The sequence below is a fragment of the Vidua chalybeata genome, chromosome 2 (genome assembly GCF_026979565.1).
Source record: "Vidua chalybeata isolate OUT-0048 chromosome 2, bVidCha1 merged haplotype, whole genome shotgun sequence".
NCBI classification, from domain to species: domain Eukaryota; kingdom Metazoa; phylum Chordata; class Aves; order Passeriformes; family Viduidae; genus Vidua; species Vidua chalybeata.
This window is the reverse complement of record NC_071531.1, coordinates 13,262,604-13,286,683: the sequence shown is the minus strand read 5'-3', so window position 1 is coordinate 13,286,683 and position 24,080 is coordinate 13,262,604. Positions and strand designations below refer to the sequence as shown.

The 24,080-nt window shown below is 43.7% G+C and overlaps 2 protein-coding genes across 6 annotated transcripts in view; one reads left to right on the top strand and one right to left on the bottom strand.

Moving 5' to 3' along the window:
- The window catches only part of PDK3 (pyruvate dehydrogenase kinase 3), a 54,337-nt gene extending 48,386 nt beyond the window's left edge, over window positions 1-5,951 (top strand). For both annotated transcript variants that reach the window (XM_053934492.1, XM_053934493.1), the window contains exon 11: window positions 731-5,951. In XM_053934492.1, the coding sequence (XP_053790467.1) occupies window positions 731-874 (144 nt within the window). In that variant the 3' untranslated portion in view covers window positions 875-5,951. The remainder of the gene's footprint in view (window positions 1-730) is intronic.
- A 4,976-nt stretch (window positions 5,952-10,927) lies between these two features.
- Window positions 10,928-24,080, bottom strand: part of PCYT1B (phosphate cytidylyltransferase 1B, choline) — a 31,589-nt gene continuing 18,436 nt past the window's right edge. Inside the window, exons 6-9 of one of the 4 annotated variants that reach the window (XM_053934494.1) lie at window positions 21,219-21,361; window positions 18,855-19,043; window positions 15,933-16,025; window positions 10,928-13,850 (exon numbers count right to left, since the gene is read on the bottom strand). In XM_053934494.1, the coding sequence (XP_053790469.1) occupies window positions 13,644-13,850; window positions 15,933-16,025; window positions 18,855-19,043; window positions 21,219-21,361 (632 nt within the window). In that variant the 3' untranslated portion in view covers window positions 10,928-13,643. Of the gene's footprint in view, window positions 13,851-14,402; window positions 14,719-15,932; window positions 16,026-18,854; window positions 19,044-21,218; window positions 21,362-24,080 lie in introns of those variants that run through there. The other 3 variants (XM_053934496.1, XM_053934495.1, XM_053934497.1) reach the window with 3 other exon arrangements.

Sequence of the window (24,080 nt, the reverse complement as noted above, 5' to 3'; positions counted from 1 at the left end):
AACAGAAATTACAAGTCTATTGGCCAACTCCTGACTAGTAAATAAGTTCTATTCTATGAATTTCTTGATGCAACAGACTGTATTGCTCCTGTTATTTTTTGGGACAGCCCAGGCTACTCATGGGCTAAAGGCTGACACTGCTTGAATTCCATCAGGCAGTTTAAAGAACAGAGTGTATAACTTGTGTAGGTTGTTGGCTTTGCACTGTCACTGTGCTCTGCTGTATATGGCAAGTGAGTTGTGGACTCCTCTGCCTCTGATGGGCTTGATCCTCTGCATGTGTGTGTGGAGGACGAGGGTCTGGCCTTTCTCAGAGGAAAAAGGTGGCCCAGGGCACTGAACTGGGTCAGCCCCACAGGTCAGTGTGCTGGCAGAGCCCAAGTGCATTGGGGAGGGGAAGTGTTGGAGTAGCTGTCTGCTTTATGTCAGTGACAAATCTCACTAAAATGTTTCTGACCAAAAATCTTTTTCTTGCCATCTATGTAGACACCACTCCCTGGAAAGAAGGGAAGTATTTTTCAATGCTATTATTTTCTTTTAACTTTGACTGTGACTTTGAGTATAACTAGAGCTACTAGTCATAGCTCAAGTATTTTCAAAGTAGTGCTGTGATATGCAACACTGTGATGCTTGTTGGGTACAGAAGTTGTAACTGTAGAACTCCCCAGAGTGTATCACCTTACTCTTGTATCTCCAGCGATACCTAACCATTGCTTTTGTTTCTCCATAGGCCCTTTCAAGTGAATCATTTGAAAGACTTCCTGTTTTTAATAAGTCAGCATGGCGGCACTACAAGACCACACCTGAAGCAGATGACTGGAGCAATCCTAGCAGTGAACCAAGGGATGCTTCTAAATACAAAGCTAATCGATAATTTGCCACCTTTTGTCTCTGTTGGAGATGACCTCTGCATTCAGTATAAAGTCTCTGCTTTGTTCCAAAATCCTTCAAACCACAGTAGCTAATTACTTCCAAACAAAGACCTAATCAGGGCATTGAAAATAGTAAGAACAAAGTGATGATTGGGACTTGAAGGAAGGCACTGAGCACGTTTGGTATGTGAATCCTGTGTACTTCACCAGAATATGCTTGGTTGCTTCAGTCATGCTTTGACAAAAGGGATCGCACTGTGATTGCACTTAGGAACACAATGTTGTAACAAAAAGATACTATTTGAAGTGGCCAATTCTTATTCAAATATACGGATTGGTAAGATGTGCAGAATCCCTTAAAGTGGTGAATAGTATCTTGCACAGCAATATGGTGTAAGAGAAAAATTCTAACATAGTTAAATGTGTGCTTCATGCATTTTGTGTTGCACAGTGTCACCCTGAAGAGAAAAATCCCTTTGAGCTCTTCTGATCTTATCTCTAGTGAGTTTATAAATGCATAGTTCTAAGAAGGGTTGTGCAGCTTTAAACTGATGCTTTCTCCAAATTCCCAAACCCATTTGTCATGTGCATACAAAAGTTGTGTTGTTACAAGATGGTAGGACTTCCACTTCTTGGTATGCAACTTAATGATTTTCTTGACACAGAAATGCATTTCTATGCGTTTTTCCTTGTTTCGAGGAAAGCTCCTAAGTAGTTAGATCATCTCTTCATACAAGAAATTCTGTCAATACAGGGGCAGGGGGTAATTCAAGTTCCTATTTGCTTATCATTTTAGAGGAATTGGGGAGGAGAGAGAAATGCTGAGAGGCCAGACAGCCAGTCATACAAATGAATTTGCCTTAAGAATGTTGGTTGCTTGAAACCTAATTAGTTTAAAACCTGTAAATAGTTTGCAAAGTTATTTATACATTCAATGTCTGACTACAGTCTGGTAATCTGAATTTGTAGTGTATATAAAGATGTTGTACACCAGCTTTTGGAACATGTCATTGGTCTAAGTACATGAAACTGGAAATACAGTAGAAATGGGAGGGACAAAATGTGGCCAGTACCTGGTTTAAGTTAGAAAATATCAAAGATGAAAAAAATCCAAATATTTTTCCCTTAAATTTATCGTAAGAGTCATTGCTGACTATTAAAAAACTTTTCTTCACAAAGTCTTTGCCAAATGCTTTTTCTGATACTATGGCCTTTCAGAAAAAACAGTTAAATTTAGAAGCTCTGGTGATACATTAGCTGTGGCAATAAAGGAGATGAGTTGTAAGCAGCTCTGATGCACCCTCAATTTCTCTTAGGTGTTTTGATATTTTTTGGAAAGCTAATAGAGATTTTAGCGTGGAAAAGTGAAACTTGTTTACTGAAATTGTGGGGGAACTGTCCCTTTTGTCCTCCCAGTATTTATTTTTATAAGGAACTGATTTATTAGGGAAATGCTGAGAAATTCCTAGGTATTTTAAAAAAAGAAAAAGAATCCTAGTTTGACTTAACAATAGTACTTTGCACTTCATAGCACATCTCATTGAAGGATTATAAAGTGCTTTGAGCAATAAACTCCATAGAGCCCCATTTCTGAGGAGTCGAAGTTCTTGCCTTGCCTGTTGCAGCGAGTTCCTGAACGTGTGTGAGCAGTGGATGAGCTCACAGGGCTCGAGGTCCTGTGGGTGTTCCCACACACAGGGACTGGGATCAGGCCCGTGGGAGCGCCGGGTCCTTGTCTCCACGGGCTGCTGCCCTTCCCTGCGGATCAGGTGGCAGCTGGGCAGCTGCTGAAGGCTCTCCCCCCTGGTCAGCTGGGCAGTGCTGCCCTCAGAGCCCCCTCTGCCAGAGGCAGGAAGAGGAGGGGGCTGATGGGGCCCTCCCGTTCCCAAACTGGACTTGTTTGGCCCTGGCCAGAGGATCTTGGCAGGGCACGGTGAGGGTGTGACACGTGTGGCCTCCAGAGCAGCAGCTTCCCAGCGCTGCAGGCACTGCTGCAGAGAAGGCAGGTTGCTATTCAAGCTGTGGTGAAACCAAGGGAATGGTTTGACTGAAACACTGGTTGCAGGTCACATCTACTAAAATGTAGTCATTTATCTTCTGCCCCCACCTGTAACTTCGTACTGTTTTTAAAATTATTTCAAGTTGTGTATGTTTTATAGTAATTGCAGAGGAGATTTTGGTTAAAGATAGAAATTTGTGATGAAACTGATATTTCCTTGGTTGAATGTGGTGTATTTTTTATAGAACATTACCCAAAACATTCCGAGGAATAAGGTAGTCTACATAAGAAACTTGAGTTTCAGCTTTTGTTAGAAATTGTATTTTGAAGTAGTAAATCCTGACCTGTTTTGGCTGTCTCCTTATACATGACGAGGAGAGGGAACAGAAAGCAAAGGAAGGATGCTGACACATTGGACTTGTTCTCATGATGTGCTGTAGGCCATGGGAGCCATGGGATGTAAACCATGGAAAGTGTGAACAAAAGCTGAAGTTACCATGGAGGACATTATGGTGTGTTAGTGATGTCACTTGATCCACAAAAACAACTGGCTGCTTACAGGACTGGAGTGCTCCAGTACTTGAAAACTGAACTCCCCTGAAATGACACCTATTTCTAAGAACCCTGAGCTTGTACAAACACCTCAAAAGAGCAGGCTGGAGCACAAGGAATTAATTTTCTTTCCATTCCCCAAGGTCTTTATGGGGGCATTACAATGAATATGAGAGAGAAGCAACTTTTCTTCTCTCCAATCTTGTCCAGGCAGCCTGTGCTTTAGTGGCAATTCCAGATGTGCCATCAGTTGTTCCCCACTCATTGGCCTTGTGCCATGCTTCTGCTTAGAGGTATCAGTCTGAAAACTGTTTTAGGAAGCAGCAGACCTTCAGTTAGGAGAGGGTTTTTCAATGGCTGTGCCTGAAAAATGAGCATGGGTGGGTTTTTAATATGGCTGGTTTAACTACAGATAACTGATTTTTTTTCTGTTACTTCTACCTTTGATTAGAATATCTTAAAACTATGTTTTAATATCTTGGGGCTGTTAATTCCAAACTTTCTGATGATACAAAAGTATATTTCCTTTTTATGAATTTCAGAGTTATGGCTTGCTGATGTCATTGCAACCTGCTTGTCTTGACTTACAGCACACATAAATACAAAAAAAATGTTTTCAGTGAAAATGTTCCTTACCTGTTGTGTTTATGATTAACAAATTGAACAAGAGATTGCTCCTTGATTCTTCCTGAGAATTTACAAACAACTTCTCTATGTCATAGTGTAACAAATAGTTTACTTTCTGTCCATTGTGCATTTTTCTGGTGTATGTGTCTTGAATGTAATTTTATTAATCCTCTGCCTAGTTTAATACTAATAGATATAGAAGTCTGTCCAAATCATGTCCATATTTGTGTTCCTGCTTTTCTAGGCTTTGTTTTGGGGCAACAAGGGGTCTTTCAGAGTCCGCATTTGATGAGAAATATTCAGAAAGTACCAAAATACTTCTTTTGCAACTCAGGTGCAGTCTTTGCCTGTGTAATTGACTATGATGACCTAGGAGAGCACAGAGAAAGTCTTTGTCCTGCTGCAGTCTGTGCTACCTCTTGGGCAATGTTTAAAGCAGGTCCATTGACCTTAAAGAATATGGATATCAATTACAGTGTTCTTGAAAAACTCAGGCTACTTTTTGGCTATGAAAGGCTACATTTACTGCTACAACTGGGTAGCATTCTTTTCTTTGTCCTCAGTAGCATTTGCTTTGATACAGTTGTTCACTTTCTCTAAGAAGTGAGCAAGAGTGATCTTTAGTGCAATCTCCCATTCACCTTCACCCAGACATAGTATTTAAGGTGATATCTTGACCTCATGGAAAAGGTTTCCTCCCTCCTCACCTTATTAATAGGTACCTCTAGATCCTCATGTGTGAGGTGCTGCACAAATGGTCAAGATTCATGAAAATAATTCTGTAGAAAACACCCTGAATGTTCAGTGTTAGTATTTATCTTGAGGAAAACCAGGCCCCATTGTAGTGTTCCCCTTCCTTGCTTGTTTCCAGGTTGCCATGGTTTCTGGTAGCTCTTCCTTGCTTCTTCCTGGCATCCACACCTGTCTATGGATTCACATATGGAAATGTGTTTTTGCTGAAGTTAAGAGAATATGATGGCACATGACAGAACGATGTGTTACTGACTTCAGAGGTTGAGTTTGTTCACAAATGAGGAACGTAGCTATAAATTGTGTAGTGACTTCAGGGCCGAGTCTTGCAAATACTTGCAAAAGTCAACAGTGTATGAGAGGAATGCCACTTAAATGAATGTTCTCAGGATCAGGACTCAGGCTGTTGATATTAATTTGAAACAATGAAGATTTGTGTAATTGAAGTGGCTTTCTAATTAAAAATAAATAAGAAAATTTAAAGTTCATGTGCTTTAATTGCAGCATTATGTTGCCTTAAAAGTCTTCAGAAATCAGCATAGTGAACTTGTTTGCTTATTAAATCTGGAGGGGTTTTCATGTGGTACTGGAAGGATTGATGAGTGTATGATAATTCTGACATTGTCCTTCTGGTGTTAATTGCTTTATTGCTTTTTTCCCTTTGAATTGAATACTGCCAAGAGGTGTTGGACACAGTCCTTTGAAATCTGTGCCCTCTGCAGGTCACATCAGGCAGGGATTGTCCTCAGGGACTTGCAGGCTGGCTCATCTCACATGGAAGGTGTGCTGACCCTGCACTGGCATGTGATGAGTTTGTCATGTGGGTGGAAATGAAGTCCCTTTGTTCCCAAGCTCAGGTATGGGACAGCTCTTCCTGCTGATCTGCTCTGTGTTGCACCTGGCAAACATGAGGGAAAGTGCTCTTGTGGTGCCTTTCCTCTCAGGTGGCATCATTTGAATCTACTAAACTTGTAATGGAGGAGCGAGAAGGTATTTTTTCATGAGATTACCTGGCGATATTTTAAATTTATTTTTAAATATTCTGATACTTGTCTTGTTTCTGGTCTATTACCTGTGTATTTGACTTGTGTATACTCTTATTTTCCTTTTCTCTTTCTGTGGTTGACAAATAAAATTATGTAAAAACTATATCTTGACATTTTTAACGGACTGGTTTGGTTTCACACAGTATGGAGCTCAGTTTGTGATTTGGCAGTCCAAGGTCCATTTCTCACATGCCTACAGAGGAGCACCCTCAGAGAGCTGCACTTGGGAGCTCAAGAGGAATTTTAGCACATGAGCAGCTTTTGGGTTTGGTTTTTTTTCTGCTATATAAACCTCCCAAATTCTCTGATTATTCTTGACAGCCAAAATAGCTCTTAGAAACAGATCTATAATACCCAAAAATTTCTTCAGCGTTCCATATGCATTCTTAAGTTATTCAGGAAAATGAAAAAACCCAAAGTTTGTTACCGAGCAGTTCCAGAGCAGGAAAGTGCTTGGGGACCCGTCTTGCTTGGCTCGTTAGCTTTCTTATTAAGTAATAAATGAGGCTCCAGATGGCCAGATTTTGCTAGAACTGAGATAATTTTTCTTTCAGATTGAGAATTTATTTTAAAACTTCAGCTGAGAAGAAATCTGTGTTGTACTTTCTCACTGCTTACCATTTGCCATGACGGGGTATTCACAGGAGCTGAGTAGTTAATTAAGTAGCTCAAAATTGCAAAATGTGTCAGCGTGTACTGCATATTTGATAGCTGCTGCCTGTAGAAGACAAAGCAAACAGTTGCAGCAGCAGTATAATGAAGATTTATGGCTTTAGGACACAGACATATGTGGAGAACAATTTGTAATAAGGGATCAGTTTCTTGTTATACAATTCATGCCTTTTTTAGATGTTGTAGACTTAGTACTTCAATTTGTTGTTTTCAGTGGAAAGAAGTCTTGCAGTAAACAGTTTTTAAATGAAGCGAGACATATAAAACATGTCAGGCATGCTTGATAGGAAAAAAATAAACTTTTTTAAAATGTAAGACCAGTTTATATTCAAGATCTAACTCAGAGGCTGTTTTTACTTGAAGCTGTTGTACTATCTTGTCTGGGAGTTACATGGAATGTAGTAAATAATGCCTGCTGTGTGTTGTCAAAGAGCAGCAGACATTTAGAAATGGTGCCACAGCAATCCTGAAGTCCTTTTCTGTCCTAGTGACTTGCTTAATTTTTGTATTTCTTTGGCTCAAGCTACTCTCCTTACGGGTCTCCTGGTGCAAAGGCAGTAGGCACATCACTGTGCTTCTGCCAGTGTGCAGCTGCAGCCAGCATTTGAACATTGTAAAACGATTTTCCGTTTTGCTCTGCCACTGTAGATTCTTTTCTTGAAATAAATAAATGTGCAGGTACCTGCAATACACTGATTTAAAAGATCATTTCAGAAGAGAACTTCAGTTCTTCCCATTTTCAAGGTCCCATGTTGACTGTTTGGTATTTGGAAAGCTTTCAGAGGAGTTTCATTGAAGTGCTTGTGGCTGTGGGAGCTGATGCTGCACACTGTGCCATGAGAGCTGTCCTGGCAGACTTGGGCCTGTGGGTGTGCATGGCTGCCCCAGAGCACCTTCCTTGCCTGATCCAGTTGGCTCTTCACCCTTTGGTTAATAGATCTCTTTGTGGACATGGAATGCTTGATATGGGTCCTTGGGGTGGTGGTGGAGGTCGAACGCTCGAGGCATGGTCAGGTTTGCACTGAGGTAAAGTGGCTCTGTGTGTGTGTGTGCCAGGTGTGAGTCACAGCTGTGTGGTAGCTTCTCTTTGTTGTTGCATTAAAGGTTAATTTTTCTCCCCAGGGAAACAAATCTTCCTTCTTTGTTCTTAGAGCTGGGTGTCCCTTCAGTGATGGTGTCTGTGGTCAGTGTGAGGCAGCACTTGAAAACTGCCTGTGTAAAACTGCTGGGTCCTGCATGTTGTAATGGACAAGGCTGCCACTCACAAACTATTCACAAATAGCCATTTGTGATGGGTGAAGAGGTTGGCGTTCTGCTTTGTTGTGGTCTTTTGAAACGAATTTTGTCTTGCTGTTAGTGCTCAAATACATAATGAATCTGAACTTTTGGGTTCTTGGTAAACAGTTGAGTAAAACATGCAAGAAGATGTCTTGGGTAGTTCTCTGTGGGTACAATTTCATTCAGGTCAGAATGGCTGGAGTCAGTTCTGCTGATGGCATGGTACCACCACTACCCATTGCATAATGGCTGGGTTTTAATTAGCTCCTGTGTGTTTTAGCTCTACATTCTTAGTGACAAATGGATTTGACTTCCCAAAGTGGAAATTTAAAGGTGTCAGAATAGAGGTGTTTGACCTCACAGCATTATCCGCCATTTCTTTAAAAGATACAGTCTATGAGCTTGTGGGTTTTCTAACAGTTCTTCATGTTTCCTCTGTGGCTCTGGTACCAGGTTTGTGCTGTGGGGTCACTTGAAGAAAAGGTTCTCTTGAGGAGGAAAAAGGAAATTAATACAAGCCACGCAGAATTTGTGATGCTATTTGAATTATATTTAATTTGGAACCAGCTATTCTAGGGGCATTTTATTAATTCTTATACAGGATATGGCTTTATGCAGTTTTGTTTGCATGTGAACAGTATGAATATTTAAAATGTTAGGTTGGTTCTTTTCTGGAATAAAGGCACTCATTTGTGAGAGGCCTTTTAGATAACCAAAGGGGGAACAAATGAAAATTTCCCCCAAGGAATAGCTTCCCATTTTGTTTTGGCATTTGGCTTTTAATGACATGCCACAGAAGTGCAAGCACAGGACACTGGTAAAAATGAAGCTCATTAACTTTTAAGCTGATGATGATATAAACTATCTTAAATATGGCCAAGTAGCAAAGTAACTGGATCCCTACTGGTTAATGTGTTAGTTTTGAAATGAAAGAGCTGGAGCCCAGTATGGTGTGTAGAACATTAAAATAACATCACCTGTTGGTAATCAGAACTGGTCACTTGTAAAGAGCAGGTTATAATTAATCTGCTCTTACTGCACAGATGATGCCTTTGCAGTTCACAGTCACTTCATTTTATGGAAAACCAGTCCTTGTAGAGAAATATAATTAGAGAATCACAAAAATATGGCTAAAAAAATACCACAAAATGTGTTGAAGAGGACATAATTTATTCTATCAAAGCTGTTTCTAGGATTTTAAGTATGTGTGAGACTTGATGTGCACATGCAGCCTGGTCGGTGCCACCAGGGAGGATTTTCCCTTTGAGTGTTCCTGCTGTCACGTGCTTAGGCACAAGAATAATTGAGATAATGGAACATTTTTGTCTTGAGTAATCCTGTTAAGTATTTAAAAAATTAAATTGTGTTTGTGTGAAAGGCAGAACTGCCTCACCTGGCTCAGAACTTGCAGTTCCCCATTCCTTGTTGAAGCAGGGATTGATGCTGTTGAAGAGAGTATCCAAAAGGAGATGGAGATAGCAGGTGTGAAAGAACTGTTTGAACTGGCCATGAGTAACTGCTGGGGCAGGGGAGTTCAGGTCTCATATTTGAGGAACTGGTTGTAACATGGGAGCCTGCTGCATTCTGCTGGGAGATCCGGCAAATGTCCTGGGAAGCACCTCAGTTTTGCTGGAGTCTGAGCCCCACATTCCCCACTTAGCACAGTGAAAAGTGCATGCCCAAAGGCTTTCAGTTATTTTTATTTCACGCTGTATCTGTCTCTTCTCCCCTCAGGAAGAGCCACGAGGCAGTGGCCTTGATTTCCATTTGGATTAGAAATGTTGATGCTGCCCTTCCTTACACTGGGAAAGGGCCTTCCTTTTGGAAAGAAAAGGGTAGAAAACACCTATGTGTGTGCGCTTGTGGAAGACACATTGGGTTTTGAGAGGAAAGCAAACTCTTGTCAAAATCCAATAAGAAGAGATCTTAAGATGGCTTGGTACTTGAAAGGGCCTCCACGCAAGAGGCAAAGCCCTGGCTCCATTTTCTGCCTCACTTTCAGCTCTGTTTTATGAGAAGGTCGGGGAGTTACGTGGTATCATAGAGGAGACTTTCCATGATGGTTTGGTACCCTTTTACACACAAGTTTACTGTAGCATCAAACCCTTCCTTCCTGCTGAGCTGACAGGCCTGGCATTGATTCCTGGATGGCCTTGTTCCTGAGGGGTTTGCCATGAACCAAAACAAGGGTCTCCTCTGGGCTGGGCTGCACACCGTAAGCTCGCTCCCAGGGCATCTCCCAAGTGGTACCAAGGCACAGCTGAAAACATACCCAAATCCATCTCAGGTCAAACAAGTAACCTTGTAATATCTGGGAGCGTTTTGGTGTAGACTCTGTGCCATTAAATAGTTTCTCTCCTATGCTCAATGACTTGGAAATTTGCTTTTTCTGTAATTAAAAATGTCTTGGCTAGGAAGTCTTGAGCCTCCATTTACTGTTTCAGGTTCTCCCTGCCTTAGGCAGTACTGTTGAATAAATAATCTTTAAAGCTGTTGCAGGTACTGACTTCTTACAGAAAGGACAAACAAGAAAGAGCAAAGCAGGAATACTGGTACACCAGACTGACTTAGTTCAGGGAAGAGTAAAGTCCAAAAGCCAGTGTCAGGATTTGTCCCTGTGGCTCATGTTTGCTGCTGCAGTTTTCCATCTGGCACAGCCATACATCATCTTGGCACCCACTGGAGCAACTCAGTTGCTGCTGGGGATGTTTTTCAGCAGTGGAACCAGAATGGCTGCAAAAGCAGAGTTTCTTTCTTCCACTTTGAAGTAAGAATTAAAATATTGGCTCCTGATTCCACTGTGCTGGGGCAAGGAAAAGAAGGTATCAGACTGCTGATGTCTAATACTGCAACTTTCCATTGGGACAAGCACTTCCTCACCTTCACCCACACTTTTCTGGCTGCAAGGTAAAGGCAAGGAGAGGTGATCCTCTTAGTGCAGAGAGCAGCAGAACTCAAACAGCAGCCTTCTGGGCATGCTGGCAGAGCTGCTCTCGTGGCTTTGTGGGGGTGTAAAGCCCTGGGCTACCAAGGATGGGGATGACAGGCATTGTGCCATCACTGGGGTTTCCTCTGCAGGTTGTGTTCATGTGTCCAAAGATGCTGTAAAATGAAGGGGAGAGGCAGCTGTGTCTGTCATACACTTTTTATTGTTCATGTGGAGCTTGGCTGATAAATAGGACTGAATTAAAGCAATACTTCTGAAAAGGAAAACCCAACCATGACTCAGAAGTGCAAAATTGCCTTCCACATGTCCAGACACCATGAGGTTCTGGTTTGCTGGAGACAGCACATGAATGTACCACCCGGGCAAAGGCTTCAGCTTAGTGATATCCTAAATCCAAACAGGAAACCTGGTACAGAATATGGCTTTGTTGCTGGGTAGCCACCTGTGACCCTGAGAAACAGCTTCTGTTAAAAACAGGTCACTGGTGAGTTTTTCTCTAGTTCCCATGTACAAGTTGTGGTGCTGTCTCCACTCAAATCACTGAGCAAGGGCTGCTGAACAGTAAGTGCTAGGAAAGTAAAATGAACAAAAAACAACAGTAAAAGCTAAGAAAAAATCCTTGCCCACCTCCATTGCATTTGGATATGGCTCGTACAACAGCACCAGTAGAAGCAGGCAGTTCCTATGGTGGAGGAGTGGTTTGTGATGGGAAGACTTAAGATTTGCAAAGGATCAGAAAAACTAACAAGTGCATCCCAGGTATGAAATTACAGTAACAGGTTGCCTAAGGCTGAGAAAGGTCTTAATTGCATCGTCCCATCAGGCACACAGCTGGTGGCAGCTGAAATATCTGTGGCTATCCCTTTGTACATTCCACCCTATTTCCTGCTCACCTGTTTTTGCAGCTCTGTGAAGGAACTAGCTTGACTCCAGAAGACAAAGTGCATGAGATGCTGTGTACTTGGTCTTGTGGTGGTCTGAGAAGTGTCTGGCAATGTGTTGCCAAGGAAAAATCAGTTACCTCGTAGTGGAGGAGGGATGAAAGCTGTAGGGAGTGAGCAGAGTGTGGGGCTAATTTGGTGCCTGGTACTAAGGTCTGTAATTTACTTGCCCAGAAGAGTGTCTGGAAAGGTGTCTACCGACCAAACAGGTCACCCAGCAAGGTAAGGACAGCAGCCAGGGGGTGCTACTGCAGGCAAGCACAACCACCTCACATGCTTGGGCATCTTGGTCCCTCCGTTTTTTCTCTTAGAGAGATGTGGAGCCCTCCCTCTCCCAGCATTTCCTGTGCTGCCTGTGCAGGAAACCAGCAAATGTTGACTGGTGCTGCACACAGCAGTCAGCGTGTCCTGGTTTGCTGTTCCAGGCAGTGGTGGCACAGGAGTGTTGCTGTGGCTGCAGCCCCCTTCTCGGGCTGCCCAAGGCTGTGCCCAGCAGGCTGCCTGTGAGACAGGGACAGTGGCAGCCTTGACCTGCTGGCCTGGCACCAAAGCTACTGCTGGGCCGCAGAGCCTCAAATGTGCCTGTGTGCTGAGACAGCTGTGCCAGGCAAGCCTGGGAGCCAAATGGCATCAGTGGCATAGCCCCACCACAGTGCTGGGGGTTTCCTGCAGCTGTGGGCTGGAGCAGCCCCAGGGCTCAGGAATCCTGCCAGCTCCTGCAGGCACCTCAGCAGATGTCAGCTGAGGGACTGAACGTGGAACCAGATGTCAGGCAGGACTGGCTTTGCCAGCTAGGAAGATCAGCATTGAGGGGAGAGCTTCACTTGTGTTTCTGCTTTCAGGCTGTACACGTGTCATGGACAGAGAAAGAACATAGTTGTGCCTAATCCTGTTCAAAAAGTTTCCTTTTTTCATTTTTTTTCCTCCATATTAGAGGAATAGCCTTGGGATCCTCTGCAAGGGTAGTGTGTCTGTGAACACATCTTGTTTGGAGTTTGATGAGAAGTTTGTACTGGCTGAGTACCATGTGACAATAGTAGTTTGCTCATCATTTGCTGATACATAGCTGGGAGCAGCAGGTTTTCCTAAGAGGCCACATCCCAAGGCCTTGGGATATTTTAATAATTCACCAGTAAAAACCATCAGCATCTTCAAACTGTCTTATTTCCTACATTCCACATTCCAGCTATGGCTTTCTTTTCATTTACTTTCTTGCCTTCAAAGTGCAAAGCCAGGGAGCAAACCAGAAGTGATTAGGCAGTTGTTCAGGCACTAGGAACATGGAGAGTGATTTGATAAAGCAAAAAGCCCGACTCCTTATGTACACCCCGCACAGAGGCTTGGTCAACAAGCAGCACTGAATATGTTAAATGGATTTCCACCAACTTGCCTGGAGAGCTCTTCATTTCAGTGCATGATTTGGCCTCTGGGACAGATGTTATTCAAAAGGAAAAAAAAACCCAACTTTATTCCTAGTTTCTTAATACATGTGCTGCAGCAATGCCATTCCTTCACGTGCCAGAAGAGCTCAAGGTCAGCAGGGTACAATTGCATCTTCTCTCTGCAGGCTGCAGCCAGCACTTCCCTGTGTGCTGGGTCTCGATCAGGAGCCAGCTGGGCTCCTCCTGCCAGCCCCCCTTGGTGCACAGGCCTGGCCTGGAGCAGCAGCTGGAAAGCAGCAAGACAGGGGCAGGAACTTGCACATGGGTGTGTTTTTCTGTCAGTCCCCGGGGCTGTGCCTGGCAAATGCTGCTGGCTGGGCCTCCAGCACCGTGAGGGAGTGGGGATGGGATAAGCTCTTCCTGAGATCTCCCTTGCTGTGCTCCAGTTCATTTTTGACATCTCCCAGAGCACGATCCCTGCTGCCAGAGATACCCCTGGTGCTCCTCACGCTTCTCCCCATCCAGTGGTTGAGTTCATAGCTTGTTCTTCTGTCTCATGGTTAAAAAAATATATATTTTATTTTTCATCCTCATCTCCCTCGCTCATGCTGCTGAGGGAGGCAGAGGCAGCTTTTGGAGAAGAGGGAGGGGAGGTCTTATTGATGACCCAGGGTGGAGATGGAGAACGGGATGGAGAGCGGCCTCGCGTAGGACTGCTGTTTGGGCTCTGCCGGGGAGAAAAAGCCTGGAGCATTCGGCCGCTTCGTTCCTGGAACATCTGCTTCTGCAAAAGCAAAGTGAAAAGATGCTCTTTGAGTACTGCACAGAGGGGAAGGCTGTGGGCACACAGGGGTTGCACTGTGCCTCTCACCGGGGAGTGAGCAGGGAGCCAGAGCACTGGAGCATGGCTGGTTTGCCTCTGCTGTGCTCATGATGACCTGGTCCTTGCATGCAAGTTTATTCCTGAGATGGGCCACCCCCAGTGTGAGAACACCATGTGTACTGGCCTGAGCCACACATGGGGGACTCCCTTTGTGCACATATTGGTCACACTCTTGTCTTCAAAGGTCACTTTTCTACCTGAACACCCAATATTCCTAGTTCCTACAGCCTCTTCCTTCTAGAATGTTAGGAAGGACCACCCCTCTCCTCCTGAGCTTCCTAGCTTTCCCAGCCTTTATTCCTCTGTCCCTTCTTAAGGGAGACAGCCTGCTGCCTGCCAAGTACTGGCAGCCACTTTCCCAGCTCCCTGGAGCAGGCATGACCCAAACCCATAAATTGAGGGTGGAAATGTCAGGATTTGGGTGTCTGTTGAAAAGAGAAAACACTTGCAGGCTCTGTTTTGCTTGGAGCTTTATTGTCACTTTTGCTTTGTAAAGCTGAGTGGAGGCCTGCTAGAGTTGGTGGGGTGGAAGAGACACCTCTGCAGCCAAGCAATCTGCTACACTAAGGCAAGTGCCTCTACTCATTAGCAGCAATGTGGCCTTGCGTCACGCTGGATTACGGAAGACGTGGTGTGTGCTGCGCAGCTGCTGCAGGCTTCACATGGAAAATGCCAAACCCGAGTGCCCTGCTGCTCCTCCTGGGGATGGGGAGCAGGGAGCCTCAACCTTGGCTGAAGTACTGGCAGTTGAGTCACAGGCGATGCTCGGCTGAAATGAAGATCCAGCCCCGACAAAGTTAAGTTACCACTAAGGACTGAGAGGAAAATACTTGTGCAGAATGTATGGGTTTGCCTGTTTTAGATGAGATCCACCTTGCAGTTGCCCAGTTTTCATCTTGTTCCTATTCCCCTTCCCTCTGCAGTGACTGCCCTGTGCTGACACAGTATCTGGCTGCTCATCTTGCTCCTTCTCCTCCTCTTTGAAACTCAGTATTCGCTGCCAGCGGAGAGGCAGATGCTGGTTTCCCCCTCAGGTTTCTGGGTATTTGCTAAATCCCAGGGCGTAAAAATCAAGCAAAAAAACCGAACTTGGCTGTTCCTCTGTGAGCTCCCTCTTCTAATCTACATTGCCATCACATTAGCCTTTATTGACTTACTTTTAGAGCCTGGATGTCACCGCAGTGCAGAGTGGCAGAACAGTTCCTGCCTGGAGCTACACTTCCCAAGGCTCTGGAGCATAAAAACCCCATGGTGTGTAACCTACCCCTGCACTACTGCTAGGTCCATTAATATTAAGACTTCCTAAAATCTCGATAGTTAGCACATGGTGGTTGCTCCTGATAAATGGTGCTAGGAAGAATTTGGATGGGGAGGATTTCTGCAGCTGAGAGCTACAAGGATATCACCGGGGCTGGCAAAGCCCCAGAGCCTGTTTGCAATTCAGTGGTAGGGGTGCAAAATTTCTTTTTAGATCATGGAAATGTGAGGTTCTCTTGGCTTGTTTCACCCTCTCACTGAAGATAATCCCCAACAAAAAAAAACCCCATGTTTGATACGAGATATCTTTTTCCTGGCCAATGAAAATATTTTGACTGACTTCTGCTTGTCACTTCTACTTCAACTCAGTGGCACAGTGGTGCTTTGTAGTGGTGTGGTGGCAGTGCTGGAGGACATCCAAGTGCCCCAGCCGGGCTTGGCCTGCACCATCCCATGTGGCTGGGAGTACTTGATTGTGCCTTAGCCACAGAGGCTAGGGATGGAAAGGAGAATCCCACCTTCCTGCTAAATCCCTCAGCCAGGCTGTAGGACACCTGCTTCCTAGGCCTTCAATGAAGAGTTTGTTGCTGGAACAAACTGATGCACTCATACCTTCAGCAGGGCAAGTGCCCAGCCCCTCCATGTTGCCTCCTGCATTAGTGCTGGAACCACCAGGCTGCTGGCTAAAACCACAGCTCTGCAGGAGGAGGAGGTGGTGTCACTCACCTGCCTCAGAACACCTCTTCTCTCCAGCTGTGCCCTAGCAGGATCAGTAAGCCATGCCCTTTGCAGGCAAGGAGCTCCTTGGGCCATTGGGTGCTGAAGAAGTAGAACAAGCATTAATGTTCCTTCCTTGGAGTGTTGGAGGGTTAGACAAGGCTGGATGCACTGTGGTCCTTTACCAGAGGTAGGGAAATAATTTCAAAGCCTTGACTCAAGCAAATTCAGGTACACCCAACCAGTTTAGGGTTTGTTTTTGGCAAACTTGCTACTGGGAAAAAAATATTTTGCCTGTTTCTGAATTTTACTGCCTGTATGTTGATACCCCTTTGCTTTACAAAGCAAGTGCCATCTGGGTGTCTGCTTTTGAGCTGCTGATTGTTCCAAGGCCATTTTAGGTCCAGGCTGCAGACAGGTGGTGTGGCCTAAACACCATCCCCAGGTTCCAGCTGCAACCTGTCTCACCTGAGACCCTGATGATGTCTGGGATGTGTCAGCTGTTTGGAAGGCAACCTTCCCCAAGTATCTCTCTGTGCTGAGCAAGGGGAAGCCAGCCCCTTGAAGGGACATCTCATCTGAAGGGACATTTCTGAGAGAGACTGTCACAGAAACCCTGCCCTGTGAGCAGTGCTTTCTCTCCACTGACCTCAGTTGTAGGTGCCTGCTGGTACATGTCTGAGAGGAGCTGGAATGGACACCTGCTCCCTGGAATGGTGTCTCTGCCATAAGGCCCTGTGTGCCAGGCAGTGTGGTGGTCCTGTCTCACATCACAGAAAGGTTTCGTGCCACACTAATCATTGTTTCTGACCTCTCTGTGACTCTCTTGCAGAAAACATATGCACAGGGGATTGCACAGGTGGGCAAAATTGCCAATGAATTACAGACATCTAGACATTTGAAAACTGACATTTTGACCTCTTTCACAAATAGGCATTTTTCTGTGGGTTACACAGCCCTTACTTTTAGAAAATTGATGCTAGCCTAAAGTATATTATAATAATTATTTGTGAAATAATAATAGCATATTAATGGCATGCAAATTACTGATCTAGGAATCCAGCATGCCCATAACGATTCTTGTACTTTTAATGTCAACATTAAAAGCAACTTCTAACTAACAGTGATAAGGCAAATTAGCATTAATAACAGTTTTGACACTAATAGTAAGTTATCACTTTTTGAAAAGTCTTTCCTGTTGCCAAGGCTCAAACTGATTTTAAAAAAGCTACACCATCTCTCAGCTTGCTGTCACTGATGCTTTTCTTACAACACTGTGAAGAGATTTCATTCCTCTTGTTCTTAGCAAAGGTCCCTCTGATTGTGCCAGACTTACTCTGGCCAAACACTTACTCAGGAATTGAAACAAGAGTTTCAATTTGGTAAAATGTTTTATCAGCAAAGGCTTTTAAAAATGCCATTAGCATGCACTGTTGAGTGGGTAGAGCCAGGAAATAGGATCAATGCTTTTGAATTCTTTTCCTCTCTCTGTACAGTTAAACTTATCTCACCTCCTGTGAGTTTCACATACTCTGTTAGCATCAGCTTTATTTCTTCAGCATGTATGGCCAAAGGACCATCCCACATGGGGAACACACCATGCTCTATGGGCAACAACTCACAGAGGAAGCTTCATGTGGACGTGGACAATGCAGGTAAACCTGGGCATTTCATCAGAAGAGTTGCCTTCTTGCCCTCCCCCAGGAACATGCCAGTGTCAGTGAACAAACTGCTATATGAGCTCACTGTTTGTGTGGCTGGGGCCTGTGTTGTTCAGTGATCACCACCTTTGTGTAGACAGAAGTAGCTGTATGATAACAGTCTCTGTTCTGAAGCCTTCACAGCCTAATTTTGGGTTTTTCTCAACTGAGTGGTAATCAACATGGCAAGTCAGTCCAAAAATGAGAACTCCAGTAAGAGGCAGGCACTGCATGACTTGGTAGCACTGAGTTGTGACACAGCACTGATGTGTGTGTTGCTTAATTCACAAAAGCTTTGTGACTCTTCCTATGTGTTTGTTTACTAACAAAATAACCTGCTGAATTCCTTCCAACAGAAGGTGCCTTTATCACTCAGAGTTTGCAGCCAGAGCAGTGTGTCTGAGATTGTGCCTGCACTGGAGGGTTTAGGCTTTCATCCAAACACAGACAAACTCTACATTCAATTTAAGCTTTCTTACTGGTTTCAATGCAGCAAAGAAAAGTCATACAAGCAAACAAAGTTTCTTGAGGTTTGGCAAGCTGTCAGAACTGACAGATGGGGGCGGGGGCAGGACTCTTTTGGGGCTCTGAAGTGTCACCAGCTCACCACTCATTGCATGAGTTTGGTTGAGCAGGTTTTTTGCCAGAAAGATGCTGTTGCAAATTCTGAACTGCCTGTCCAAGGCACTCGGAGACCTTTAGTAAATGGCTCTGTGAAGCCAGCACATACCAAGGAGAGCTTTGCAAATGCTTCAGTCCCACCTGAACCTTCCCTGCTGTCAGTTAGATGAGCCTGAACTTGACAAGTAAAATAATTTCTTGGAACTTTACATCAGTAGTTTTTGAAGTTAGAAAATTATAAGCCTCTACTGCTGCATACAGACCAGGAAGAGAACTACTGAAAACCTTTTCAATAGTCCTGTTTTTCCTCACTACATCCAGTGTATAGCCCTGATGTTGGAGTAGTTGCATTTAATGCTAATGGGCCAATAGACTGTATTGGCCTGTTTGCTTGTATGGTGCTGTGATGCAGCTCTGCTGAATGCAGTATTATGTTCATCATCACACCTTCACAAAATACAGATTTCCCAAACAAGCAACAGCCAGGTTTGCCATTACCCTGCTGTGCTGGCTTTTGAGACAAAGACCACAGCAAAAGTATCTGCTCTTCACCTGTGTTACAGAGGAGAAATAAAAACACTCAGACTTCCTGGGATGGAAGAATACCTACCCAAGCTCCATCAGGTCCAAACAGCTCTAAAAAGTTGCCAATAAATTCCCTGGACTTTTCTTCCCATTTCTGAATGAGGTCATGGCTCTTCTCTTCCACCTTGTAAACAAATTCTTTTGACTTTTCCTCCACATTCTTGACTTTTTCTTTCATTTTGTCCACTTGGTTTTGAAAGCGGTATTTCTTCTCCTGTTTTTTAAGTGTGGTCAAAGATTAATAAAAAAACTTGGAAATAATTAGCCACAGACAGTTAAGAAGAAGAAAAAAAATTGCATTAATGCATCCTAATACATATGGCCTTGGTTAGCTATTCCCACATTATTTTTATAAATGCAAGTTTAACATTTGTGGAATGAAGTGCAGAAGGTACATATTGAAAAGATTTCTTGTCTGATTACTGTGTTTAATCCACTTCATGAATCTTTCTGTATTTTCAAACTGAATGCACTTTGAAATTGATCTGAATCTTGTGAATGATATGAGTGGGAAATTAACAGCTCAAACTTAAGAGTCAGCAAAAGGTAAATCTCCCTATGTTTCCTAGCAAATGCTGCTGACTTGCCAGCCTGGATGTTAACTTGGACTAAAATGACTCTTTGGGTGGATTTCTGCAGAGCAGAAGGAAAACTCATCAATTCTGAGCCTGGCTAATGCAGGCGCTTCTGGCTGCAACACAGATGTGTGTAGGCCAGTGGCTTGTGGCTAGCAAACTTCACAGAAATGAGAACAACTCCTAATTGCTAAGTCCCACAGAAAAAGAGAGAGAGCGAGGATAATATTAGGGAGCTCCTGGCAAAAGCTTCTGAAATATTTCAGGATTAAAGGGGTTTTGTCTTGAAATACTTGTGTGCTCCACAAATTTTTGGTACAAGCAAATAAGCAAGGCTGTGCTCTTGAAGATGTGGTGGTCTGTGTAGAAGCACACATCACTATTGGCTTTTGATTTTCTGTTAATTTAATGGCCACTTAAATTTATTTTAAAAACAAGCACTGAAGTGGGGTTTATTCTAGCTCACAAATCACTAAAATAACTGTCTTTGCAAGCCACAAGCACAAACAAAATCCCCAAGGTCCAAAGAAACCCAACTTCCTCTGTACCTAAAGGGTGATCAGCCCTTTGGCTGAGGAGGAATGAGGAAACCAGTGCTCTTCTGCAAACAAGACCAGTGCTCTCGTGCAGTCCTGGGGATTTAATTTTGAGACAAACAGTCTCCAGAGCAAATCAGTATTTCTGCATTTAAATTACTGTAAGCTAAACAATCATGTGAGGAGGTTTTTCAGGAGACATCAGTGTCTGAGATGGGGGCAAGCACAACTTATGCAACAGTATCTTAACCTAACAGCTGCTAAAGGATAAATTTGAGAATCTCCAAGGCATCCAGCATGCCTTATTTTAATCAATATTTGCAATAGTGATCCTTCTGAATGGAGTACTTACAAGCAAGATTCTTTTAAAGGTGTAGAAGACTTTTAAAAAAATCACAGTGAAATAAATATTTATGCCCTGTGATCTGGGGTTTATCTGCCAGACTTCAAAAAATGAAAGAGATTAATGAAATGACACAATTGAGTCCTTCACAAGGGGGTTTCCAAGTTCCAGGGAGGGAGGTGAGAAGTCCTGCTGTGAGCCATCGCAGTCACAACAGAAATTTCAGTTATGTGGGTTATCTTGAGGTTTTAAGTCAAGACTTGAAACAGAAAATGAAGGAAGGTAAAGTTTAATTTCCACAAAGTGTTTACTTCTCTCTAGAGGGGCAGGTCTGTATGTGGAAGATGAATAATCTGAGCCATCCTTTCACATGGCTCTCCTGCCGTTGTAGTTTCTGAGCTCTACAGCAGCATCTTTTATGTACCAGCTTCCTAGCATACTTCCTTGTCTTCTGAAAACCATTTCAGCTTTCTCTAGTAATCTCACTGCTCTGTGATTTGCTTTGTTAGGGTTTTCTTGGTTTTCTGTTTTGTTGGCTTTTTAATCCTATCACATTGTAGAGAAACTTTGGATCTCAAAATCCATACTCTCTGGGCTGCCTTCTTGGAATAGGAATATAGAAAGAAATCACGTCTTGGGTGAATGGTTGAGCAGCTCCGGGTGGGAGGGTGTGCTCCTTCCTAGTGTGTCATTGTCACCTACAGCTCAAGGAGCAAGGGCAAGCAGCAGCTTTGTTAAAAGTGTAAGATGGAAACAAAGCTGCTAATTAATAGGAGCAACTAAAACTACCCTCAACTTACCAGTGTCTTTTAAATTAAGTTCTTTCCAGCTATTTTAAAAGCAGCAGGAGGAAGATATAATTTCTTAACCTTTACTTTACATTCAGAATGCTAGGAGAGAGTGTTTGAGGAGCAAACGTGGATCACTGTACTCACATTTATGAAACTGACATTCAGCTCCTTGGCAGTGTATCCTCGCTGGAGGTTGCGCCGGGCGTACACGTCGTAGTCCCGGACGATCCGAGTGATGATATCCGACGTGGAGATACCTTCGGTTCTCTGCGTAGGTACAAACATTCCTGAGCAAAGTGGGAAAAGAAAGCCTGCTGATAAAGCTTGGCAGGACCAGGCACTGAGGCAGATAGCTGACAATGAACACAAAAATGCCTGACAAGGGCAAGAGGCTTGCAATTCTGCCTTATTCCTAGCTCTCTCCTGTTGTTTCTGTGTGAGTTTGGGGAAGGCAAGGTTGCTATACTGCTCCTTTTTTTCTCAAGTCTTTAGAAAGACTAAAAATTGCCCTCTGTACAGTGTCAGCTGTGAGGTGGAAGTTATTAGACTGGCAGGGGCTCCCGAGCCAGGAAAGCCAAGCTTCACAGCTGTGGCCAATTCACTGAGCAGTTCTTTCCATAAGCACAGCCCTTATTTATTGTTTTATAAAGGAGCAGGGAGGTTTGCTGCTCTCCTTTATTTCCACTCCTGTGCTGTACCATCTGACAGTCTGTTCTGCTGAGTAGGACAGACCAGCCTCTAGCCTTGACAAAAGCCAGGAAAAAGATGCATTACAGTAACTGGAAAACACCCTGGAAGTGCCAGTGGTTTGTAACAGGAAGATGAAGTGTAATGGTAGTGTTTCATGTCCATCCAGCCATGCCAGTGGCTGCATAACCATCCTCCCTGCTCTGACAAATCAGTCCCCAAGAAAACTGGCCATTTATCAATACTGCTCTTATTTTCCTCAACACAACTGAGAGATATGTGGCTTTCTACCTGCTCCCCACCAAAGCAGGAGCACCTGAACTGTTAATGCAATTCACAAATGCAATAGTAGCAGAATGCAGGCACACCTTGGTTTAGTAGTTATTTAGGGCTACAAAAAAATTACTACTCTCACTTATATGTCATTGCAATGTGAAGCTGCAGATGAGAGAGAGAGAGAGAGGACTGGAGATGGTCTGGGAAAAGGAAGTAGTGCTTTGTCTTAAAATGGTGTTATAGCTCCTGGCAAATTAATCCTCTCACATTCACTTAAAGTCAGCAGGCATTGGTACTTGATTTTACTGGGTTGGAAAAAGACTCAGAGAAGGAATCAAGAAGCTTAGCAGCCTCTTGTGACTAAATGCTATGTGATATATTTTCTTTCTGATCTCTTATTAATACTCTGCTAAAAAAATAGATTACTTTAATCATGAGCAGACATGTTTCCCTGACTGCTGCTTTTCAGGCTTGCACCAGTCAGTCAAGAAACTATTTTTGGAAGCAATAAAACCCACTTGGAGCCAGAAACCTTTACAGATAAAAGTTACAAGAATACATGGACAAAATCCAAACCCCACCTTTGTTAATGAAAGTGGAACTGTAGGTGGACATTACCCTCAGTCACTGACTTTGCTTTCATCCACGTCATGTGTTGGACTCATCCATGTTTTCCAAGCTAATTGTTCAGACGTGCACAGTTTCAGTCAGTGCACTGTTACCCAGCTCACCACTGCCCATATGCCCTCCCATTCACTGAAGGTAGTGGGGAATTGGGAGCCCACAAGAATCTACCCAAGGAGCTCCTTGGTTCCCATCCACTTTTCTACTCTCCAACGTGATGTGGGAAACCTGATGTGGGAAAATGGGAGTACTGGAACTACAGAAAAAAATATGCAAATGCATCAACAGCCCTGCTCTATTTAAAACACAACACCTAGGAGAAAGGGGAAATTCATTATTGTAATAATGCTGCTCTGGACCATCAGGGACTATTACAGGGACTATTACTCAGAACTCATCAGAAGTAAATTAACATTATTCCCAGTTTATACCTAGCAAAATTCAGCCATACAAGACTCAAGATGCTTCTCTGGTCATGGTGCCAGACACAATGGACCACAAGTCCCTGAAGCTGCAGGTCCATAGTCTCTTCTGCAAAGTTTGAGTTCCTCATCAGGTTGTGTGTGCACTGTGCCTGTGCTCAAGGACAGCAGAGAAGGGTGTGCCAAGTTTGGGTGCTCTCACACCAAATCTGGTAATGATCCAGTGACACTAAGAGCTCCTGTGATGTTGTCCTGTGTCCTCAGCACCTTACAGAAGAAAAGCAGAATAGCTGCCTGTTCAGCATGTGTGCAGTATGTCCCTTGGTGACCCACTCTTACCAGAGGGGCCTTTTTTCACTGCCTACTCAAGGAAGCTGGCTCTGAATAGAACAGTCATTCACAGGTTGTGAGTCTGATATCACAGGGAGGTTCACAAGTGGAAAAAGAGCAAGAACTGCTGCTTAAAAAAGCTTATTCCTTCATTTCAGGTCAATACCTGGTCTATAGCTGTCATTGCATAGTTTGAGAAGGTCACTTTGCATGGCATATTACCATCAAGCAGATTGCTCTGGAATTTTTTCAAGCCTCCAATATACATGTCTATGCAGAACAGAGAGGCTGGATGTGCTAGGGTTCAAAGCAGCATCTGTAGGGAGCAGCAGCAGAAGGATATGATTTGTTCCTCCTCCTTCCACTGTTCACTCTGTTAGGATAGCTACTACTGGCAAGCAGTGGCTTAACGTTATCTCCTCAAATTTAATTCATCCTTGAACTGAAGAGACACAAATTCCTAATGACTTCAGCATCTTCATGTTCAACATAGTATGGTAGTCAACCAAACTGCTAAATGGTCATGGGAAATGAATTACTCTGATACTGATTTAAACCCTCTGCCAGTGTAATGAAAAGAATGTGTCAAGGAGATGTCAAGTTTGTGGTTATCAAAAACTGACTAAAGTTAGCTGGGCTGCTGTGGAACTGAACTCATTTTCATCCA